This window comes from Mandrillus leucophaeus, unplaced genomic scaffold, assembly GCF_000951045.1.
Source record: "Mandrillus leucophaeus isolate KB7577 unplaced genomic scaffold, Mleu.le_1.0 Scaffold154, whole genome shotgun sequence".
Lineage (NCBI taxonomy): Eukaryota > Metazoa > Chordata > Mammalia > Primates > Cercopithecidae > Mandrillus > Mandrillus leucophaeus.
The window spans coordinates 1,294,442-1,316,838 of NW_012101521.1; the positions used below are offsets into that span (position 1 = coordinate 1,294,442).

The 22,397-nt window shown below is 44.7% G+C and overlaps 1 protein-coding gene across 1 annotated transcript in view; it reads left to right on the forward strand.

Moving 5' to 3' along the window:
• MYO18B (myosin XVIIIB) overlaps positions 1–22,397 on the forward strand; it is a 316,623-nt gene that overhangs the window by 125,922 nt on the left and 168,304 nt on the right. The window contains exons 21-24 of the mRNA XM_011975366.1: positions 4,649–4,714; positions 10,617–10,745; positions 12,509–12,652; positions 14,514–14,603. Of these exons, the coding sequence (XP_011830756.1) occupies positions 4,649–4,714; positions 10,617–10,745; positions 12,509–12,652; positions 14,514–14,603 (429 nt within the window). The remainder of the gene's footprint in view (positions 1–4,648; positions 4,715–10,616; positions 10,746–12,508; positions 12,653–14,513; positions 14,604–22,397) is intronic.

Below are 22,397 nucleotides of genomic sequence, written 5' to 3' on the forward strand. Positions count from 1 at the left end.
CATGCTTGATTTGCCATACATGTCTCTGAGGCTTTATTTATTTTTCCTCCTTCCTGTTTCTCTCTGTTCTTCAAACTGGATAATTTCTATTGATCTGTTTTCAAGTCTGCTGACTCTTTCATCTGACATCTCAGATCTGTTGTTGAACTCCTTTGGTGAATTTATCATTTCAGTTAATTTACTTTTCAAATGAAGAATTTCCATTTGGATCTTTTAAAAATAATTTCTATCTTGATATTTTGTATTTAAGGAGTCATTATTATTACACTGTCCTTTAATTCATTAAACATTGTTTCTTTTAGTTCTTTGAACATATTTACAATAGCCGTTTTGAAGTCTTTGGCCATTAAGTCCAAATTCTGAACCCACAAAAATACTTTCTACTGTTTCCCCTCACGCTTAGTTTGGATCACAATTTTACATTTATTGCACATCCTATCCTTTTTGCTGAAGACTGGACGTCTTAGATGATATGTTATAGTAACTCTTCATTCTGATCTTTTCTTAATCATTTAGTATTATAACTTGTCTTGACTAAAATTACGGAATCTGTGTCCTCACAATGTGGGACCACTGATATCTCTGCCCAATTTTTAAAAATTTGTGTTTTTATTTTAAAGCTGACTTCCTAGGCGTTGCTCCTGTGTCCACATAGCTTAGAGTCAGCAGAGGTTGTTATCAAACATCTTGAATATTTAAGCCTTTTCCATTATCCTGTTGGATCCATGTGGGGGTTGGGAAATGCATTCAGCATTCAGGTAGTTCCCAGTTGTGCTTCAGCCTCTACATTCTGTTTGGCCCTTTCACATATTTTCTGCCTGTACACATGGCTTCATGTTCAAATAAATAGAGATATGTAGATAGCCAGAGCCTTCTCCAGTCTCTCTTGTTCTTGTGTTTAGCCTGGAGCCAGGAATATATGGGAATTTATCAAGCCCACTGTGGCTGTCCTATTTCCTGTATCTCCTGTTAAATTTCTGGCTTGTTTAAGGGCTAGTGCTTGCCTCAATCAGGACAACAACCTTAGGCTTAGCTGTGTCATTGGCCTTCCTCATTTGTTTCCTGCCAAAATCGCTACTGTTTCTGACAATGCTCCCAGGCGTGGGTTTTTTCCATGCTTTGCCCCATACAGGTGAGCCCCTTCTGGAAGCAAAGCTGCTGTTTTTCAGAGCTGCCTCACCCTGGAAGGACTACTGCAGAGAGAGAGAGAAACAGAGCTGGGGTGGGTGGTGAGTAGGAGAACCTGGAATCAATATTGCCTCATTGTTTCTACCTGAGATCCAATAGGTTTTCTTGAATAAATGCTTCTCAATTTGTCATATCCCATTGTCCAATTTCCAGAGTATTGAACTTGTGGTGATTGGAAATTTTATCCATTTTTATCATGTTTTGGGAGGGGGACAGGATTTATTAAGCTCCTTCCTCCACCATTCTGGAAATATCTCCCTTACATGCTGCTTATATGACCTTATTAAATTGTTACTACATCCTTGTCGGACAGGCGTGCTTACCCCATGTTGTAGAAAGCAAACTGAAGACCAGAGAGGAGGAGAGACCTGCCCGGGGTCACACAGCTAGTGAGTGGTGGAACTGACCCCAGCATTGGAGGGTGGAGAGAAGATCAGGAGCTGATTCCTTGGGTTCAAACCCCCTACCATCACTTCCTAAACACGTGAGCTTTGCCACGTCATTTCATTGCACTGGAAGGAGCCTCGGTTACGGTGGGTTGAGCACGTGCTTTGGCAGGGTTTGAAGTGTATCTGAGAAGCGGGAGCCTTCATTCATGTTTTGCAGCACCGTTCCAAGGTTTTGACCAAAACAGAGGTGACTATGAGGATGCAATAAGTCCTAACATTTATTGAGTGCTTACTACGTGCCCAGTGCTATATAAAGCCCTGCACAAGCACAGCCTCAGAATTTTCTGAAACAGGTACTGTTATTGTCCCCATCTTTCTGAATGGAGTCTGAGGCTCAGAGTAAAGCACTTTCCCAAGGCCACACTGTTTATGGAGCGATAAAACCAAGATCTGAACCCAGATGGATCTAACTCTGGATCATGATTTTTTTTTCCCCCAAAACATCTGCCGTAGACTTTACCTTCAAGGTACACTTAGAAAAATTTCATTGGTTTTATATTTCCTTTTAAAAATCCATCCATCTTATCTTCAGTCAATTTTTAATTTATTCTTTCTTGTGCAGAGAAAAAAGGCCTTATATTTTGGATATATTGGTTTTATTCATTTCTACCACCTACAGCTCCCTTGGAACATGTTTGGCTAAAATGTGATAAGCGAAACCACCGAAATTTTGGAAGAGTGTCATGGAATGTTCTTCCAGGAGGTCAGAAGATGGAGCTTCCTTCCTCATTGCAGTCTGGGGCTAGACTTTTAATAGGGATTTTTTTTTTTTTTTAATCTTAGGAAGTTTTCTGTGATGCCTTTGACCCATGGAATTGAAACTCATTTACTAAATTACTCCAGCTTCATAATACCTTTTGCTTCCTGAGCATTGCAATTACTTTTCTGACAGTTTATTCTTAAAATAGACTTTCCGATTTTCAGTGAATGAAAGACCAGTGAGGGGTGGTATGAGGGTGGGTAGGAGGGAAATTAGCAGTCACTAAGCAACCAGGCACAACCTGGGTTTATCTGAGAGTCCAAATCACTGGCTGATTGTTTCGAAGCCTGTACAACTATTCGACAAGGGGAAGATTCCATTAAATGGCGATTGGTCCATGCTGCATCCAGAAATCTCTTTGAGTAAAATTGTTTCTCCTGCATGGGGCTGCTTTTCCTCCCTGTGGAATCTCTCTGGTTTGGGTGTTTATTCATCCAGTCATCCTATCTATTGAGCTCCTATTGTGTCTATAGAACAGTACTATAGGCTGGGCACAGTGGCTTACACCTGTAATCCCAGCACTTTGGGAGGCTGAGGCAGGTGGATCATGAGATCAAGAGATGGAGACCATCCTGGCTAACATGGTGAAACCCCGTCTCTGCTAACAATACAAAAATTAGCCGGGCGTGGTGGCACATGCTTGTAGCCCCAGTTACTTGGGAGACTGGGGCAGAAGAATCCCAGCCTGGCGACAGAGCAAGACTCCGTCTCAAAAAAAAAGGATAATACTATAGTGCAGTACAGAAAACACAGGCTCCTCTGCCATAATGTAGGTCAGGCAGGTGAGGTTAGTGACCATGTCATTTATTTAGTAAGTATTTGTGGGAGAGAGGCAGTCACCAGGAAGTGCAATGAGAGAAGCATAGAGTGGGGAGGCTGTCACAGGAGGACTTAGTGAATTACTAGGCATGCACTACAGTTCAAGACATAGGTGTGGCCAGAAACAACTTAATGGGAATCTGTCTCTGCCCTGTGTGCAAACTTGTAATCTTGAAAAAAAAAAAAGCCCCTTCATTTAGTTTTTGTTGTGTGTGTGTGTGTGTGTGTGTGTGTATGTGTATGTATTAAAATATATATAACATAAAAGTTAATCTTAACCTTTTTTTTTTTTGAGACGGAGTCTCACTCTGTCGCCCAGGCTGGAGTGCAGTGGTGCAATCATGGCTCACTGCAAGCTCCGCCTCCCGGGTTCACGCCATTCTCCTACCGCAGCCTCCCGAGTAGCTGGGACTACAGGCACCTGCCACCTCACCTGGCTAATTTTTTTGTATTTTTAGTAGAGACAGGGTTTCACTGTGTTAGCCAGGGTGGTCTTGATCTCCTGACCTCATGATCCACCCGTCTCAGCCTCCCAAAGTGCTGGGATTACAGGCGTGAGCCACCGCGCCCGGCCCATCTTAACCATTTTAAGCATAGAGTTCAGTGGCAAGAAGTATATTCTCAATGTGGTACAACTATCACAACATCCATCTACACGATGCTCTTCCTCTTGCAAAACTGAAATGTTATACCCATTAAACAATAAGCCTTCATTTCCCCCTCTCTCCATCCCCTAGCCACCATAATTCTTTATTCTGTCTCCATGAATTTGGTTACTCTAAGTACCTCATTTCTAAGTGGAATCATGCAGTACTTGTCCTTTTGTGACTGACTTCTTTGGCTTGGAACAATGTCCTTGAGGTTCATCCATGTTGTAGCATGTGTCAGAATTTCCATCCTTTTTAAGGTTGAATAATTTTCCATTGCATGGATAGACCACATCGTGTTTATCCATTCATCCATCAGTGGACATTTGGGTGGTTTCCACCTTTTGGGTATTGTGAATGATGCTGCTAAGAACATAAATGTATAAATATCTCTTCAAGACCCTGATTTCAATTCATTTTCGTATATACACACAAGTGGAATGGCCAGATCATCTGGTAATTCTGTGTTTAATTATTTGAGGAACCTCTGTACTGATTTCCCTAACAGCTGCATCCTTTATTTCATTTCGTATCTTTGGTTTTCTGCTCTGTAAAATAGGAGGATGGAACAAATAGGTGTGTGCGTGAAGATAGAGTGGATGGTACACAGTAGGTGCTCAGCATCTGCGCCTTCCTCTGTGAGGTGGGGCTCTGTTAGCCGAAGCTCACAGACATGTGGGGTCATCCTCCGTCCTGGCGCATCAGCCATCGAGCCAACTTGACTTTTCCCTTTAGGATCCTCCTACCCTCTCTGCTCTCCAACTTCTCTTTTCTTTTCTCCCCAGGCCGTGGAAGAGCTCTTGGAGACCCTGGATCTGGAAAAGAAGGCGGTGGCTCTGGGGCACAGCCAAGTGAGTAGAGCCGCTTTCTTACAACATCCTGTCCATCACATCAGGGACCCAGAGATGACCTGATTCTTGTCCTACCTCCATTGTCCATTATCTCTGCATGTCTCCTTTTCCCAAACTGAAAGAAGAGCTAATGATTTTCTGCCCTGCCTATCTTACAAGGTCATGAAGATAAACTGTCATAATGTGGGTTGAAATCACACTGGGAAATATCATTTATTGGAGGCTTCACTCCTGGGGACCCCAAGTGGTCTGGAAGAATTAGCATCCTGGTCCTCAAGATGACCTTCTGAGCCTCAGAAAGAGCCGCCATTAAACCTGGGAAGAACTGCTCGTCTTCACTCACAGCCTTTTAACTTCTACTTTGCAACCAGCTCTAACACAGCTATCGTCATAGCTGATGAGCAGCAGTAAGGGAAATGAAAGAAGGGGCTCGAGAAGAAAGCCCGTGATTATTCAAGTTGACAGAAATAGCTTTTCCCAAACTGGTGTTGAGCCAAAAGCTCTTCCAAATATGCTCACAAGTTTATAGCAGAGTTTCACACTTCCCTGATATGCTTATATACGCTGAAGTTTTCCAGGTGGGAAACATGGTATTTAGGGATTCTCAAACTATTTGACTGTGGAACCCCTCACCTTTTGTTTGTGTGGAATACCCAGTACCGTCTTCTGGAGCTAGTGTTCCATGGCTGATAGTTTGGCAAGTGGGGCACGGAGATCCTAAACTCAAGGACCAAGGAGGTGGGGCAGGGGAAAGGGACACAGTTTAGAAATACAAACTAGAGGCTGTGTTGGCTCACGCCTGTAATCTCAGCACTTTGGGAGGCCAAGGCAGGTGGATCACCTGAGGTCAGGAGTTAGAGACCAGCCTGGCCAACATGGTGAAACCCCCATCTCTACTAAAAATATAAAAATTATCTGGGTGTGGTGGTGTGCGCCTGTAATCCCAGCTACTTGGGAGGCTGAGGCAGGAGAATTGCTTAAACCTGGGAGGCAAAGGTTGCAGTGAGCTGAGATTGCACCACTGCACTCCAGCCTGGGCAATAGAATGAGACTCTGTCTAAAAACAAAAAAGAAAAAAAAAAAAAAGGAAGGAAAGAAAGAAGGAAGAAAGGAAAGAAGGAAGACTGGAGAGGAACAGACCAAAAGAAAGACTACTCCACACATTTCACCACCTAGTTACTTACTGGTTGACTAATGCCATCTAAGAAACTTTTGTCAATTGCCTTCCACCTCCAGGAGCTATGTGAGGTGCTGGGAGGGTCCTGCTCTCCAGGAGCCCGCAAGGGTGGCATTATTGGCTATTTGTACTTCATGGAGCCCTCCCTATCATATGCATCCCTGAGAGCGGGTCCTTTCCTCAGGGAGCTCACAGTCATCTACACTGGCTACCAGCCCTCAGCCTACCCTAAACATGCTAGTGTCTCCCCACTGGCCTCTTGGTCCTGCTAAGGTGTGTGGTGGAAGCTATTATTCCGCTGTGATCTCAAGATAATTTCTCCTGATAGGAGTTGCAGCATCTCAAGTCTTTGAAGGCTTTTTCACTAGAGAGGATAAACCTGTCAGTTACTGGACTCCCACACAAGCCAGGTACTATGTGAGGCAACTTCACGTTTTTGTTCTTTGATCCTCACTCACAGTCTTCTGTGAGATATCAGGTGCGTTCCTGCTTTACAGATGAGGAAGCTGCGCCCCTGGGAAATAAGCGTCTTTTCAAGGTCCTATCTATAGCCAAAGGTTCAGACTCCATGCAAACCTGCATTGGCCCAAATGCCGGGGCCTTTTCCATGCACTCTGGGTCCTATTGTTTATGAATGGAAATACGGTCATGTGTGGTTTAACAATGGGGATGCATTCTGAGAAATGAGTGCTTAGGCAATTTCTTCATTGTGGGAACATCACAGAGCGTACTCACACAAACACAGATGGGATAGCCTACTACGCACCTGGTAGATGCCACAACCTATTGCTCCTGGCTGCAAACCTGTACAGCATGTGACTGCGCTAAATACCGTAGGCAGTTGTAATACAATGGTAAGGATCTGAGTATTTAAACATAGAAAAAGTAGAGTAAATGTATGGTGTTATAGTGTTATGGGATCACTGTTGTATATGCATGCGTCTATTGTTGACTGAAATGTCATTATGCAGTGCATGACTGTACATAACATATTCTTTACGGATAGGTCTTTACGGTCCTGAATCTGGGGAATTGTTCTTCATCTCCAGGAACGTCATCCTTCTAGCCCAGCTGTTCTCAAAGTATGGGCCCTGGACCAGCAGCCTCAGCATCACCCAAGAGCTTGCTAGAAACACATTCTCAGGCTCCACCCCAGACCTAGTAAATCAGAAACTCTGGAAGAGGACAGAGCTGGCAGTCTGTATAACAAGCCCTCTAGGTGATTCCAGTGCATTCAAGTCTGAGAACCACTGGTCTAGGTAATGACGCAGTTGTGTCATAAATGTGAAAATCAGGGCCTATAGTCCTGGTAGCTCTTGCAGAAGAAGAAAGAAAACAGTTGTTACACACAGTTTACACTGGCAGGAGCAAGAAGTCTGTACGCCTAAACATTCAGATAATAAAACATGATTCTTATTGAATAATACTTGGTATTGACTGAGAAACTGTCAAGAGCAAATCAAGGTCAATGTGTCCTTTTGGAGGCCAGGCCGGGGGATAGACTGAGAGCGTTAGGGGCAGATGCAGCATCTTATGCATTGCAGGATTGGCATGTAATAATGGAGAAGGCTATGAAACTCAGGGCACAAGAGAATCGGCTGACCCAGTCCACACCCAGGCACCACCACTTCCTAACTGCGTGAATCTTGAGTGACTGGTTTAACTTCCCTGAGCCTCAGTTATCTCATCTGTAAAATGAGGCCATTACTTCCTACCTCCCAAGATGACCGTGGGGATCCATAAAGTGTCATTTAACAGGTGGTGTCTGCCACTGCTTGCTGAATACATTTGTCAGTGGGGCAAGAGGCTTATCAAACAGGATAGCATTTTAATGTTTAAAGAATTAAACTCCTCTAATCTGTAACGTGACTAAGAGGAGAGGAGCTAATTCCTCGGCAGTACCAGATATGGAAGCTGTTGCCATATCAGATTTTTTAAAAACCTGGGCCTTCTGCATTTTTAGAGGAAAAACAGTTTACAGAGTTGTGTCCCCTGTGGATTCCTTAAAGGTGGGGCTTTGGGGATGTTACACGCTGTTTGCCTCCGATAAGCTGCTGGACCCATGAAAAGCAAATAATTTAGATTTTTCTTCGTGATTTTTCAGCCTCTGGCGCCTTATCAAGGCTTGTGCCGAGGGCCATGGCATTTGTGGAAAAGATGTGATTCTACATGCAGTCGGCCTTCTGGTCGGCAGTATGCTCTTTAAGTGGCCAAAAAAAAAAAAGAAAGAAAAAAAAAGGGGAGAAATTGAGATAAGATTCTGCACAGGCTTATTCCCATTCTGTGTATGGTTATTTCCAATTATCTTTTTAATGAAAGCTTCATAATCAATAGTGGTTTTGGCAGCACCTGCCATCTATTGTAATATATGAACTGGAGCTGTCATCACTTTGATCATTGATTTTTTTTTTTTATAGCAGCTTTTGGGACTCACTAGCTTGTGAAATTAATACAGTCATTATTGAAGCAATCTGATAGGTAATGAGCCAATCATGTCTTTATTTCAGTGAGAGTAATGGCCTTGGTGGCCCTGTCTGATAGGAAGTGTTCTGCAAAGACATGGAGGGTTAGGAAACAGAGTTAGTACCGACTGGGTGTGCTGATTTTTATTTTCCCATTGAGAAAAGGCGTAGTGCAGGATGGTCGGAGATGAGTGGTCTCCATTACGAAAAATAGGTTTAGGGTAATGGAGAATCGATCGAGACCCTTTGTTCCACCTGGAATCAAATTGCAATTGAACCTCGCACTTCAAGTGCTTGTATCATAACGAATGAGAAAAGGCAGCCTCATGTTGACAGACATTGAGAATGGGTGCAGGAAATAAACCTGAAGTTCTGGGCTCAGGTCTCAGCCTTGTTGGCACCTGATTGTGTAACCTTGAGTCAATTTCATAACCTGCCTAAGCCAGTAGATTCCTCATAGAGCTGTTTGAGTATTAAAAAGAGACCTAGGAGAAAGCACTTTAGAAAATGTAGATGCCGTGCAAATGTTCACCCTATTCAGTGATCATTGTAGTCTTGTCTGAAGTCAGATAGAGGAAAATAAATCCTGGTGTTACCACTTGCTTGTAAAGGATCATGGGCAAATACCTTTTTTTTTTTAAGCCTTAGTTTTTTCCTCCAAAAAATGTGAGAATCATAATAACTACCATATAGGATTAGGCATGTAAAGCGTTTTACCTGCATGTGAAGTAGTTGTTGAGTCCAGTTCCAAAACACAGTAAGTGCCCCCTAAATGTTATCCATTAAATGATAATGTCATCAATTAATATAGAGTTATCCAGTGTCTCCGGATAACCCCCTTTGTGATTATAAACCACATGTGACAAAGAAACACATGGGACTCTTTTTAGAAATAAGCAGCATAAGGGCATCAGAAAAATGACTCCTTTCCCTGTCACTGACTCAGATCCCACCATAAGAGCATTTTTCCTCTGCCTCTCAGAAGATTAGAAAATGACCACAGCAAACCAGAACTACCCTTACGCGTCGGCAGGAGCAGGCCTGGCCCAGAAGCTTCAGGTTCTCATAGAAAAGCGTTTTTAATTCAAACCTCCAGGACTCTCTGCCTTGATCTTTTGCTGACAGTCAGTCCTGGGGTCCCAGCTTCCCTCATTCCTGTTCCCTGCAGTCTACTAGAAGGTGGCTCTGTGGGGTGCCAAGGAGGCATTGATCAGAGTGCTGCAGAGGCCATCATCCATTATTGATGAGCTACGGCCTGGAAATCGTGTACCAAGAGCTGTTTCCTGCTAGATCCCTCAGCACCTCCGTGGGTGGCACCAGCCCAACCCCATCCTCTCCTGACCAAGAGGACTGTCATCCCTCCCCCCACTGTCTCTGCCCCTCCTTACAAGGCTGGACTGAGATGTTTCTTTTTTTCTTTCCTTTTTTTTTTTTTGAGACGGAATTTTGCTCTTTTTGCCCAGGCTGGAGCGCAATGGCACTATCTCGGCTCACCACAACCTCTGCCTCCCGGGTTCAAGTGATTCTCTTGCCTCAGCCTCCGGAGTAGCTGAGATTACAGGCACCCACCACCACACCTGGCTAATTTTGTGTTTTTAGTAGAGATGGAGTTTCTCCATGTTGGTCAGGCTGGTCTCAAACTCTCGACCTCAGGTGATCCGCCAGCCTTGGCCTCCCAAAGTGCTGGGATTACAGGCGTGAGCCGCCGTGCCCGGCTGGAGTGAGTTGTTTCTAAGCCACTGCTTCACTCAGATTGCTGGGGGTGCTTAATCGAAATATTCACATTCCCAGGCCTGGCCTTAAACCCACCACTGAGCCTTTCCTGGGATGTGAGACTCTGCATGTACTACACTTTCCAGGTGGTGACCATGTACAGAACAGTTTAGGCAAGTCCATCCTAGCAGTGCTTCTCAGAGGAATGTGAACAGGAATCCCTGGGGGATCGTGTTAAAAATGCAGGTTCTGATATAGCAGGTCTGGAATGGAGTACGAGATTCTGCATTTCCAACAAGCACCCAGGTGGTGCCAATGCTGCTGGTGTGTGGCCCACACTGAGTATCCAGGGCCTAGGGGAAGGGAGAGAAGAGCCATCAGCAGACAAAATGCTTTGATAATTTAGACTCCCCCACCTCCCAATTAAAGGGCAACTGCCAACAAATATTGCAGGTGCGTGCAAGAGAAGTGGGGTCTGAGTTTCAAGCACTTCCCATTGTAGACAACCTTCTTCAGCAGAGGACTCACCTGAAACCTTCCCTCTCCCCAGGTTTTTCTCAAGGCAGGTGTGATCTCCAGGCTTGAGAGGCAACGAGAGAAGCTGGTATCTCAGAGCATCGTTCTCTTCCAGGCGGCTTGCAAGGGCTTTCTGTCTCGCCAGGAATTCAAGAAGTTGAAGGTACTGCATGCTGTTTACATGCGGAGTCTGATCCAACAGGTCTGGAGCGGGCATAGGGTCTGCCTGTCCCTCAGGATGATGCCGGTGCACCTGGTCCAAGGATCCAACCTGAGCAGTGAGACTTTTTAAGTGAGGCTTTGCAGGATGTTATGACTGTTTCTGGGACATTGACATCAAATTATCCATGAGGTCAGCCTTGCACTAGGTAGCCATGAGGTTGTCCAAGCCCTCCTGGGCGGGTTCATGCTTTCAACCTGTCTTGTTTCCGGAGGAAGTCACTTTCACAGGTCAGCAGATGGGGCATGACCAGGGCCCAGCCACTGAGGTTTTGGGGACCAAAGGCCAAGTCGAACTTGAAGCACTGACCCATTTAGGGTCACCATCTTCAGAGATCCCTATAGACTGAATTTCCTCTCTGTGGCTGCACAATAGAGAGAAAACCGCATGGCTCTGGTAACAAATAATATATATGTTCAAATTCCACCTCTACCTCTTAGTAGCTGGGTGAAGGTGAGATGAAATGATGTGCACTTAGTACAGTACATGGCACATAGTAATTGCTCAATAAACTTTAACTGCTGTTACCTTTGGATTGTTATTCTTAATTACTACTACCATTAGAATGGAGTCTTGTTGTATGTGCCTCCAGTTTATGTGAACTTGTAAACTCAAGTATAGTACTTGGCAGAAAGAGAGAAAAGATGAGACCATGAATAATGAAAATATTATAGGCAATCCCACTGGCCTTCTGTACTCAAGTAGCTCACACCTTGGAATGATGTAGAATAGAGTTTCAGAGCCTGGGCTCTGCAGCCAGACTGCAAGGGTTCAAACCTGCTCTGGCACTGAGAAGCTGGGTGGCACTGGGCATGTGACTTTACCTCTCTGAATCTCACTTTCCCCATCTGTAAATACATAAAATAACATGATCTTCCCAGGACTATACTGAGGACCGAATTGAGGTGTGTGAGATGCTCAGGGCAGTTCCTAGCACTTAGGAAGCTCAATGTCTGCTGCACAAGAATCAGCTGTTGTGATGGTGATGAGGGAAAAGCATCTTTTGGCCTCTCTGCCAGTCAGTGCTGCTCTGGTTCCCTGCAGTGATAAGAATGAAGTGGGTCTGTGCTTCTCAAACTGCGGTCCCAGGCCAGCAGCATCAGCATCACCTGGGGATTTGTAAGAAAGGCACATTTCCAGGCTTCATCCCAGAGTGGCTGAATCAGCACCTTTGCGGGTGGTGTCTAGCCATCTGGGGTTTAACAAGTCCTCCGGGGGATTCTGATGCACATTCAAGTTTGAGAAGCATGGAATTACTGTTTAAATACACTGCAAAAATGATCTCCCTTCAATATAAGCTAATAACATAATCTTGGACATTGTTATTTGTGGGCAGTTTTAGAGATTTTTCAGTGATAGTTTTTGCTTTGCATGATGACCTTTAAACCTAATCCCCATGTAAGATGTAACCTATTGTATAGTTTCTTTTACTCTTTCTGCTATTATTATTTGGCCATGAAAGACTAAATTATGGCATCATGGTTGATGCAGAGAGCCTGACATATCAAAAAGACTACAAGAAAGGAAGCCTGTGTGTGTGTGTGTGTGTGTGTGTGTGTGTGTGTGTGTTTTAAGGTATCCAGTCCCTTCCACCAGGAAATAACCCCACTTCCTCCAGCCCCTTTGCTACCCTCTGCCTCCTCTCCTTCCTTTATCCTCACCTGGATTGGAAAGGACCCTCCAGTCTGTGTTCTCCTTCCCTGCAGATTCGCCGACTGGCTGCGCAGTGCATCCAGAAGAATGTGGCTGTGTTCCTCGCAGTCAAGGACTGGCCATGGTGGCAGCTCCTTGGTTCCCTCCGGCCCCTACTTAGTGCCACCATTGGAAATGAGCAGCTCCGAGCCAAGGAGGTCAGTCAATGTGGCAGAAAGGGTGCTGAGTGGCTGCTCCCCACACTCCCCTCCTCCTGCTTGCATCCAGGACCCTGTGCCCCTATTCCTGAACATTCTTGATCTTGGAATGCTCAGCCTAACAGCCTTGATGCTCCTTCCAGATGTTCCTCTGCCTCCATCAACACAGAGGGGTTCGTGAACACTCAGTACTTAACCCAGAGAAGCTCATTGGGCAGTCTTTGAGTCTTTTATTTATTTATTTATTACTATTATTTTTTTTACCTCTCAGACAACACTCTTTTTCTATCATTCTTTCCTGTCACCGCCTATCTTTTGTAACTGTTTCAATTGGTTTCTGGTTCGTGCTTTTCGTTGTTATTATTTTGCAAAAATTAGTAAATACACGCACACATTTAGTTCTTATATTTCTTACATAAAAAGTAGAATACTGGCTGGGCGCGGTGGCTCACGCCTGTAATCCCAGCACTTTGGGAGGCCGAGACGGGCAGATCATGAGGTCAGGAGGTTGAGACCATCCTGGCAAACACGGTGAAACCCCGTCTCTACTAAAAATACAAAAAATTAGCCGGGCGTGGTGGCGGTTGCCTGTAGTCCCAGCTACTTGGGAGGCTGAGGCAGGAGAATGGCGTGAACCTGGGAGGCAGAGCTTGCAGTGAGCTGAGATCGCGCCACTGCACTCCAGCCTGGGCGACAGAGTGAGACTTCATCTAAAAAAAAAAAAAAAAAAAAAAAAAGTACTATATTCTTCTTCGACTTTTATTTTTTACTTGAAAGGTAATCTGAAAATCTTGCCGTTTCCATTCTTGTGGAGCTCTTCCTTGTTCTCTCTTTATGGCTGCATAGCCTTCCTTTGTGTGTCTGCTCCATAGTTTCATTCCACCCGCCTGCTGTGGGTGGGCAGTGAAGCAGCTTCTGAATGGTGCTGTCATAGGCACAGTGCTGAGCCACTGGCAGAAAGGCAATCCCTGGAGAATGAAGTGAGCACGGTGGCCACACTTGGGCATACCCAGCCTCAGGCAAAGCAAGGGACTCATTCTGATTATTTGTGTTCAGCCCCTAGACAGGGCTGGGCTGGACCAGACTTGCATGAACAGAGACACTGAAATTTGGAAGTGGTGAAACAAAAAAGTCTGTTGTTGGAACCTAGCACCTGGGTATCTTCATGGATGCTGGCTGAATTACTCACTCCATTCCCCAACCACTCTTTAGAAAATTTTTTTTCATCTGTAATTTACAAAGAGTAATCGTACATATTTATGGGGTATAAAGTGATGTTTTGATATATGTTTACAATACGAAATGATTAAGCAAAGCTAATTAACAAATCCATCACTTCATTTATCTTTTTTTTGTGGTGAAAGCACTTAAAACCTACTTTTTTTTTTGAGACAGAATCTCATTCTTGTCGCCCAGGCTGGAGTGCAATAGTGGTATCTTGGCTCATCGTAACCTCTGCCTCCCGGTTTCAAGTGATTCTCCTGCCTCAGCCTCCTGAGTAGTTGGGATCTCAGGCATGCATCAACACACCTGGCTAATTTTATATTTTTGGTAGGGACAGGGTTTCTCCATGTTGGTCAGGCTGGTCTCGAACTCCCGACCTCAGGTGATCCACTCGCCTCAGCCTCCCAAAGTGCTGGGATTACAGGTGTGAGCCACCGCGCCCAGCCAAAACCTACTTTTTGCAAGCAGTTTGGAAATACACAGTGCATCATTATTTATTATAGTCACCATTCTGTGCAATAGATTGCTAAGGTTTATTCCTTCTAACTGAAACTTTGTGCCCTTTGCTCACTCCTAACACAGGTGGAACTTAATCTCTGGTCTGGAATGATTTCTGTTAACGTGTTTGTTTTTGTAGGAGGAGCTTACAACGCTAAGACGGAAGCTAGAAAAATCAGAGAAGCTGCGGAATGAACTCCGGCAGAATACAGATCTGCTAGAAAGCAAGGTATCCCCATCCCTCCTCTTGGGTCCTTGTGGGGTTCTTTATGTATGTGAGATCCGTTTAAGGGGGAGAACAATGATATGCCTGCAAGTGTGCTAATTGCTTTACAAGCACTCCAGAATTACCTGTGAGACACATACTGTTATTGAACCCATTTTACAGTGAAGGGAATTGAGGCCCTGGGATATTAAGTATCTTCCTCGAGGCTGCACAACCAGCAAGTATAACTGAGATTCAAACCCATGTCACTTGGTTCCAAAGGGGAGAATTTCTTAAGTAAGTCACAAAAGCACAAATCATAGGGGAAAAAATGACAAATTTGACTATATTCAAATAATGAACTTTTGTTTATCCGAGCATAAAATGAAGATATATTACTTACTTGGAGTAGGAATTTGCAAACTGGAAAAGAGTGTCCAGAATATGTAAAGAGCTTCCTCAGATCAATTGAAAGAATCCAGTAAGAACAGAAAAACAGGCCGGGCGCGGTGGCTCAAGCCTGTAATCCCAGCACTTTGGGAGCCCGAGGCGGGCAGATCACGAGGTCAGGAGATCGAGAACATCCTGGCTAACCCGGTGAAACCCCGTCTCTACTAAAAAATACAAAAAAATAACCAGACGAGGTGGCGGGTGCCTGTAGTCCCAGCTGCTCGGGAGGCTGAGGCAGGAGAATGCCGTGAACCCGGGAGGTGGAGCTTGCAGTGAGCTGAGATCCGGCCACTGCACTCCAGCCTGGGCGACAGAGGGAGACTCCGTCTCAAAAAAAAAAAAAAAACAAAAACAAAAAACAAAAAGAACAGAAAAACAACAAGTATAGGCCAATAATATGAATGGGCAGTTCCCAAGTAAGGGAATCTTGTTTCAAGAGTTCAAGTGTTCAGGAATTCAAATGGCCAATACACTCATGAAAAGACACTCAATCTAATTAGCAATTAGGAAGTGCAAATTAACACCTTAATAGGTACTGTTTCACACATCAGATTGGAAAAATCAAAGAGTGTGGTGTAGCCAAGTGTTGACAAGGCTGTGTAGCAGTGGAAATTCTTATTTACCGCTAATGGGATCATAAATTGATCTCATCACTCTCGAGCAATTTGGCATTATCTATGAAAGTTGAACCTGTCCATGCCCCGTGGCTGGCAATTCCACCTCTAGGTATTTATGCTAGAGAAACTTATCCATGAATATGTGAAAATACAAGAAGTTCATAGCAACAGGCTTTGTTGTGTTGGAGGAATGTAAACACAGGAAAATAAACACTTAAGCGGGAGCTTATTAATACGAAAATAGGTTAATATGTTTTGTGATAGTAAAAACTGGAACTCCCAAGAGTGAAAATGAATGAAGAGACAGGCAAAACTGTGGCTCACTGGCCAAATTCAATGCACCACCAGATTTTGTAAATAAAGTTTTATTGGAACACAGCCATGCTCATTCCTTTATGTGTAGTCTATGACTGCTTTCATGCTACGATGGCAGGGCTGAGCAGTTGCAACCTGAAACTACTCAGCCCTGCCATGTGGCCTGTGAAAGCTAAAACATTTACTCTCTGGATCTTTACAGAAAAAGTTTCCTGATCCTTAAACTAGAAAATGTGTGTCAACATGGATTGCTCCTGTGAACATAGTGCCAAAGGAAAATGATTCAGTTACAGAAGAATACTTGATTGATTAGGGGTATATCCTTGTATACTTATGGTGTCATTGTATTTATGGGAATCTAACACCAAATTCAGAGTAAGGGTTACCTGGGATATGGTCATGTGACTGGAGAAGGTTATGTTGGTTGAATGTGTGACTGCATTCCCTATGCTTTCTTTATTTAGTTGGGTGTTGATTTCGTGGGCTGGGGGTGACTACATGAACCAGACAGTTCTTGCTCCAAGAAAGTCACTGCAAATTAGAGACAGACTTCTAGACAAAGTCATATGCTGTGTTAGTCCATTCTTTCACTGCTCTAAAGAAATATCTGAACTGGGTAATTTATAAAGAAAAGAGGTTTAATTCACTCAGGGTTCCACAGGCTGTACAGGAAGCATGGCTGGGGAGCCCTCAGGAAACTTACAATCATGGTAGATTGTTAAGGGGAAGCAGGCACGTCCTACATGGCTGGGGCAGAAGGAAGAGTGAGAAGGGGGAGGTGCTATACGCTTTTAAACAACCAGATCTTGTGAGAACGCACTCACTATCACTAGAGCAGCAAGGAGGAAATCTGTCCCCCCTCCCACCAGGCCCCTCCTCCAACACTAGGGATTACAATTTGATATGAGGTTTGGGCGAGGACACGGCCAAATCATATTATGTCCTATTATGTTGCATGTGGTCAGCAAGCCATGGCTAGACCAAAGAGGAGCTTTTCTTTTTTTTTTTTTTTTTTTTTGAGATGGAGTCTTGCTCTGTCACCCAGGCTGGAGTGCAGTGGCCAGATCTCGGCTCACTGCAAGCTCCGCCTCCCGGGTTCACGCCATTCTCGTGCCTCAGCCTCCCAAGTAGCTGGGACTACAGGCACCCGCCACCTCGCCCGGCTTGTTTTTTGTAATTTTTAGTAGAGATGGGGTTTCACCGTGTTAGCCAAGATGGTCTCGATCTCCTGACCTTGTGATCCACCCGTCTCAGCCTCCCAAAGTGCTGGGATTACAGGCTTGAGCCACCGCGCCCGGCCCAAAGAGGAGCTTTTCGAGGAAAACCTGCTGTTCCATGTAGACTTTCAGGACTGGGGAAAGGGAGGCACTTATCTAAGGATTAAAATGTAAAGGGTCACCAAAAAACTCAGCAAAATAAATAATATTTTAAAATTGTAAAGTAATGCAAAAAAAATCCCTGATGAACAAAACGTCAACATTTTAAGTAAATGCAAAATTTGTAGGCCACGATTAGGGTGAGGCAAGTAAGCATCCTATACAGTGTGAACCAATCTTTATTTAAAATGTTGATGTTTTCTTCATCGTGGATTTTTTGACTAATTGAGATTTTTTAAATATTGCATTAAGATCATTTATCTTGATTTCTGAGAGTTTTTTTGTTTTTTTTTTGGGTGCCTCCTTAAATGTTGCACCCTGGGTAAGTGTTTTACATGCTTCATCCTATTCTCAGCTCTTTTTCTCCATGAAGCTCTGGGTACCTCCAAGGATTCTGTTAAAGACCAAATTAAACCCACGTTTTCACCCACTCAACAAATACATATGAGTATCTCCCATGTGTTAGACATTTGACTGGACACCTTGATAGAGCTAGGAAGGAGGTAAAGTCCCTGTCCTGACACAAGGTCTCCAGGCCAATAGAGGGAGACAACAGACCACAAGCAAGCTTGTCACAGATCATGAAGTTCTATGGCTATGAAGCAGAAGGAGGTGACAGTGATGGAGGTTGAGCATGGGCTCTATTTGCCTAAGTGGTCAAGGAAGAATTCCATGGAAGGGGATGTTTGATTCCAGATCCGAATGATTTGCTGTAATCTATATGCAGATCTGGTAGAAAGAGTAGATATGGCAGGTGCCAAGGTCCTGGGGCAATGTGAGATAATATTTGTCAGTCCAGGACAAAATTTAAAGCTTTCTACACCCGAGAGCACCTTGTGTTGTTATTACTTGCTTATAATATTGTTTGACTTGGTTGATGGACAATGGTAACTATAAATGGATTTATGATTAAGCCAATAGAACATACTCTTCTTCCCATATTGATAACCCAAGTTGAGCCTGAGATGGCTCACGTGGGGATGTGGAATGAAGTTTGGGAGGAGGCGATCTCTTTTCTGCTGCTTCTCATCTTCCCTGTAAGATTGTGTCCCTTCTCCCCACATTAAAGTGTCAACCGTGGAGTCAGCCAGGGAGAAGACAGAAGCCTTGCTCCTTGCAGGAAGGACCACATCCACACAGAGAGTTAGGAGAGGCTGGGCTGAGATGCACCTTGAGCCTGTGCTCCTCTTGTGCAAAAGACTGTAAGGGGGAGAAGAAATGACACACACGTGCCTGATGTCTCATTCATGTCTTGCGAGAGCAAGCTGTCTGACCTCTCTTGCTGGCAGCAACAATGAGTAGAACAGCAGAAGTGAAAAATCGGAGAGCTGTGGGCAGGTTAGGAATATCAGGGACTTCCCTGTGGAAATTCCTTCCCACTGAGCTGACATTTGAGGTAGTCATTAATCACGAACTGTCAGGTCGGATTTGCTATGCATCAGTTGTTGGGGGAGATGTGCAGGGAAGAGATGAACATCTTTAGCATCCAGAGCTGCAGTTTATGGGACACTTGGAGAAGGAAGGGTGGGGGCTCAGGCTTCTGCAACCTGAACCAAGCAAACAAATGCCAACACCTACAGCATATTCGGCTCAGCCTCTTTAACTCTTTGCTTGTATCATGGTTACAACAAGATGTATGGGGCCTTGAAAAATTAAGATAAAATTTAAAAGTGAAGAAAGCCAGAGCAAAGGGAAATAAGAGTTGATGAGCGTGTGAAGCCAGGGGAAGAGGTAGAAAATGGAAATCCATCTTTGGCCTTGGATGCCCTTTCATTTCATAGCCTTCACGTGTGCTGTTCACTCTGCCTGGAACACTCCCTTCCTCCTCTTCACCTGGTTAATACCTTTTCATCGCTTGTCACTCATTTTAGGTGGCACTTCCTCTGAGAAGCCCTCTTCAACACTCTAAGGGTGAGTTAGGGCCCTACTCTGTGCTACCACTAGCCTTGTCATTTCCCCTCACAGGATTAATTGACTCTTTCCTAGTGACCTCCTGTATCTGTGTCCCAGCTAGACTGAAACCCCTAAAACAGGGATCAATAATCCCTGCTTTCATCCCTGTTCAGCAAATAATCCCAGTCCCTGGCACAGGATAGATAAAGAATGGTCAAATAGAAGCATTAAAGTTGGGCTGAAAAATCCGACACTGAGCTTCCTAGCAGCCAAAGCTAAGAGGGAAACAAGATATTTCATAGACATATTGCATGTAGATTAAAGAAAAAGAAACACCTGTTGCATGAGATAAGTAACTTTTCTGGGTATTGAGGTGTTAGGGAAATTTATTCCATGGATTCTCATAAAAGGGGCACTAAGGGATTTAGCAAAGGATGACTTCAGCAATCTTCACACAGTAATCGAGAAGGGATTGGGTAGGATCACTTTTGGTACCATCATCCTGAACTGCAAGCCAAAATTGTGATGTCACTTCTATCAAAAATGAATCAACTGAAGTCAAAGCAGTGCTTTATCCAGGAAGCACATTTGATGACTGAGTATTATGATGACTTTCTCTCCCTCCAATCTTTCTCTCCCTTCCCACTTCATCTTCCCCAACTTCCAATGCTACTACTGGTTTATGTTGGTCACTTTTAAGTTAAAAAATTTTTTAAAATAGTTTTAGAGGGTACAATGGCAGTTGTTTTTTTTTTTTTTTCACATGGATGTATTGCATAGTGATGAAGTCTGGGCTTTTAGTGCAACCACCACCCAAACAGCGTGCCTTATATTCATGAGGTCATTACTCTTTTTTAATTAGTTAATTAATTAATTTTTATTTTTATTTTTTGAGACAGAATCTCACTCTGTTGCTCAGGCTGGAATGCAGTGGAGTAAACACAGCTCCCTGCAGCCTCAACCTCCTGGGCTAAAGTGAACCTCCTACTTCAGCCTCCCATGTAGCCAGGACCACAGGTGTGCATCACCATACCTGGCTATTTTTTTCCATTTTGGTGGAGACAGGGGTCTCTTTTTTTTTTTTTTTTTTTGAGACGGAATCTCGCTCTGTCGCCCAGGCTGGAGTGCAGTGGCCGGATCTCAGCTCACAGCAAGCTCCGCCTCCCGGGTTTACGCCATTCTCCTGCCTCAGCCTCCTGAGTAGCTGGGACTACAGGCGCCCGCCACCTCGCCCGGCTATTTTTTTGTATTTTTTAGTAGAGACGGGGTTTCGCCGTGTTAGCCAGGATGGTCTCGATCTCCTGACCTCGTGATCTGCCCGTCTCGGCCTCCCAAAGTGCTGGGATTACAGGCTTGAGCCACTGTGCCCGGCCAAGACAGGGGTCTCACTTCTTTGCCCAGGCTGGTCTCCAACTCCTGGGCTCAAGCAATCCTCCTGCCTTGGCCTCCCAGAGCACTGGCGTGAGCCACCACACCAGGCCTGTACTTACACTTTAAAGAGCATCCTAGTCACCTGGGGAGCTGTTAGTCCTGTATCTTCCCCAGTCCACCTCCTGAGGGTCTGATCCAAGAGGAGGTTCTTGGTATGGGGGGGTGGGGAGCCCTCCAGCCCCTAGGTGATCCTGATTCGGTGGGTGACGTTGCTTTAGAGCAGTGGTTCTCACACTTGCAAATGTATCAGAATGCCCTGTAAGACTTCTCAGAATACAGATTGCTAGACTCCGGCCTTAGAGATTCTGAATCAGTAGGCTTGGCATAGCCTTGGGCAGGTTGTATTTCTAACAAGTTCAGATGCTAAAGGTGCCTGTCCTGGGACCACACTTGGAGACACATTAGGCCAGAGAACAGCTAGAAGATATCTTCTTCCACGTGCATCGGCTTTCTTGGGAGGGAATTTCTGTTAACAGACAAGGAGCAGACACCCTTCCAGGGCCGTGCATTATGAAGACACCCGTGCTGCGGTTCATGGCCTCTGCATGCCACCCCTTTGTCTCTGGAGCGGGAGAAACAGTACTATCCACATTGCTAACACATGTTGTGTCTCGTCAGTGAAAACTCCATTTGACTAGGCTTATTAAAAAGACAACATTATTGCAGAATGATTTAAGTGCTTCATTTGAAGAAGAGGAGACGAGGAGCCGCTAAGAAGCTGGCTATAAATACGCTTCAAGCATGCAAAATCTGCCTTGGTGCAAACTGGGTTTTTTAAATTTTATTTTCATAAGAAGGCAGCGCTGGTCTTCTTGTTGGAAGCACCTGTAAGGTTTGGGGAGCACACGGGATATCTAATGAGGTGGGGTGTTTTCCCCCACCCCTCTGGAGTAGGTTCTGGATTTCCCCCCAAGACCTTATTAATGGCAAAAGACAGGCCCATGCACTCCTGATTTCTGGCCTCATTAGCCTGAGAGGTTTCGCTTTTGGTAAGACATTGTGGCGACAATCCACCGACGGGGACTGGAGGTGTACATAGGTCGGAAAGTCTGTTTGCAAAGTGCTGAGGGAGTTTGATCATGGGTCGTCAGTGTGGCTTCCAGCTTGTCTCTAGCAGGGAGTAGGAAAGTGACTTGTTGGGGTCATGTGGTCACTGGTGACTGAGCCCAGACCACATCCCAGGTCTCCTGACTCCTCGCTCCATAGTCCTGCCACAGCGTGATGCTTCTGTGAGGCACTGGACGGGTAGCTCACTAATTCCCGGGGGGGGAAATTAGACAGCATAGTTTCTTATCTGTCTTAGGCTATTAGGATCTGTTGAGCCTTCACTGCTGGGACATGCTGGGGAGGGTCTCCTGGTGGACAGTGGCAGAGGCATGGTGGTCATATTCATAGATGGTCCTGTTGGAAGTAACGAAGGCCTCTCTGCTAAAGAACAGCTGGTGTATTCTTTCTGACTGTGTGCCTCAGTTTGCCCATACAACACCGAGTCCATAATCTCTTCTCTACCTGTCTTGTAACGCAGATAAATAATTTGGGTACGAGGTAAGGAATGAATACAGTGACCTGACCTTGTATGTCCGGTTTGGAGGGCAGAGGGTTGAGCCAGCTTGAGTTCCAGATGATTGACTTTATATCCTTACTGCTACAAGACTGTGGGCAAATTCTTCAAGTCTCTTAGCCTTTGTTTCATCATCAGTAAAATGGCAGTGGTAATCATTACTTCATAACAGTTA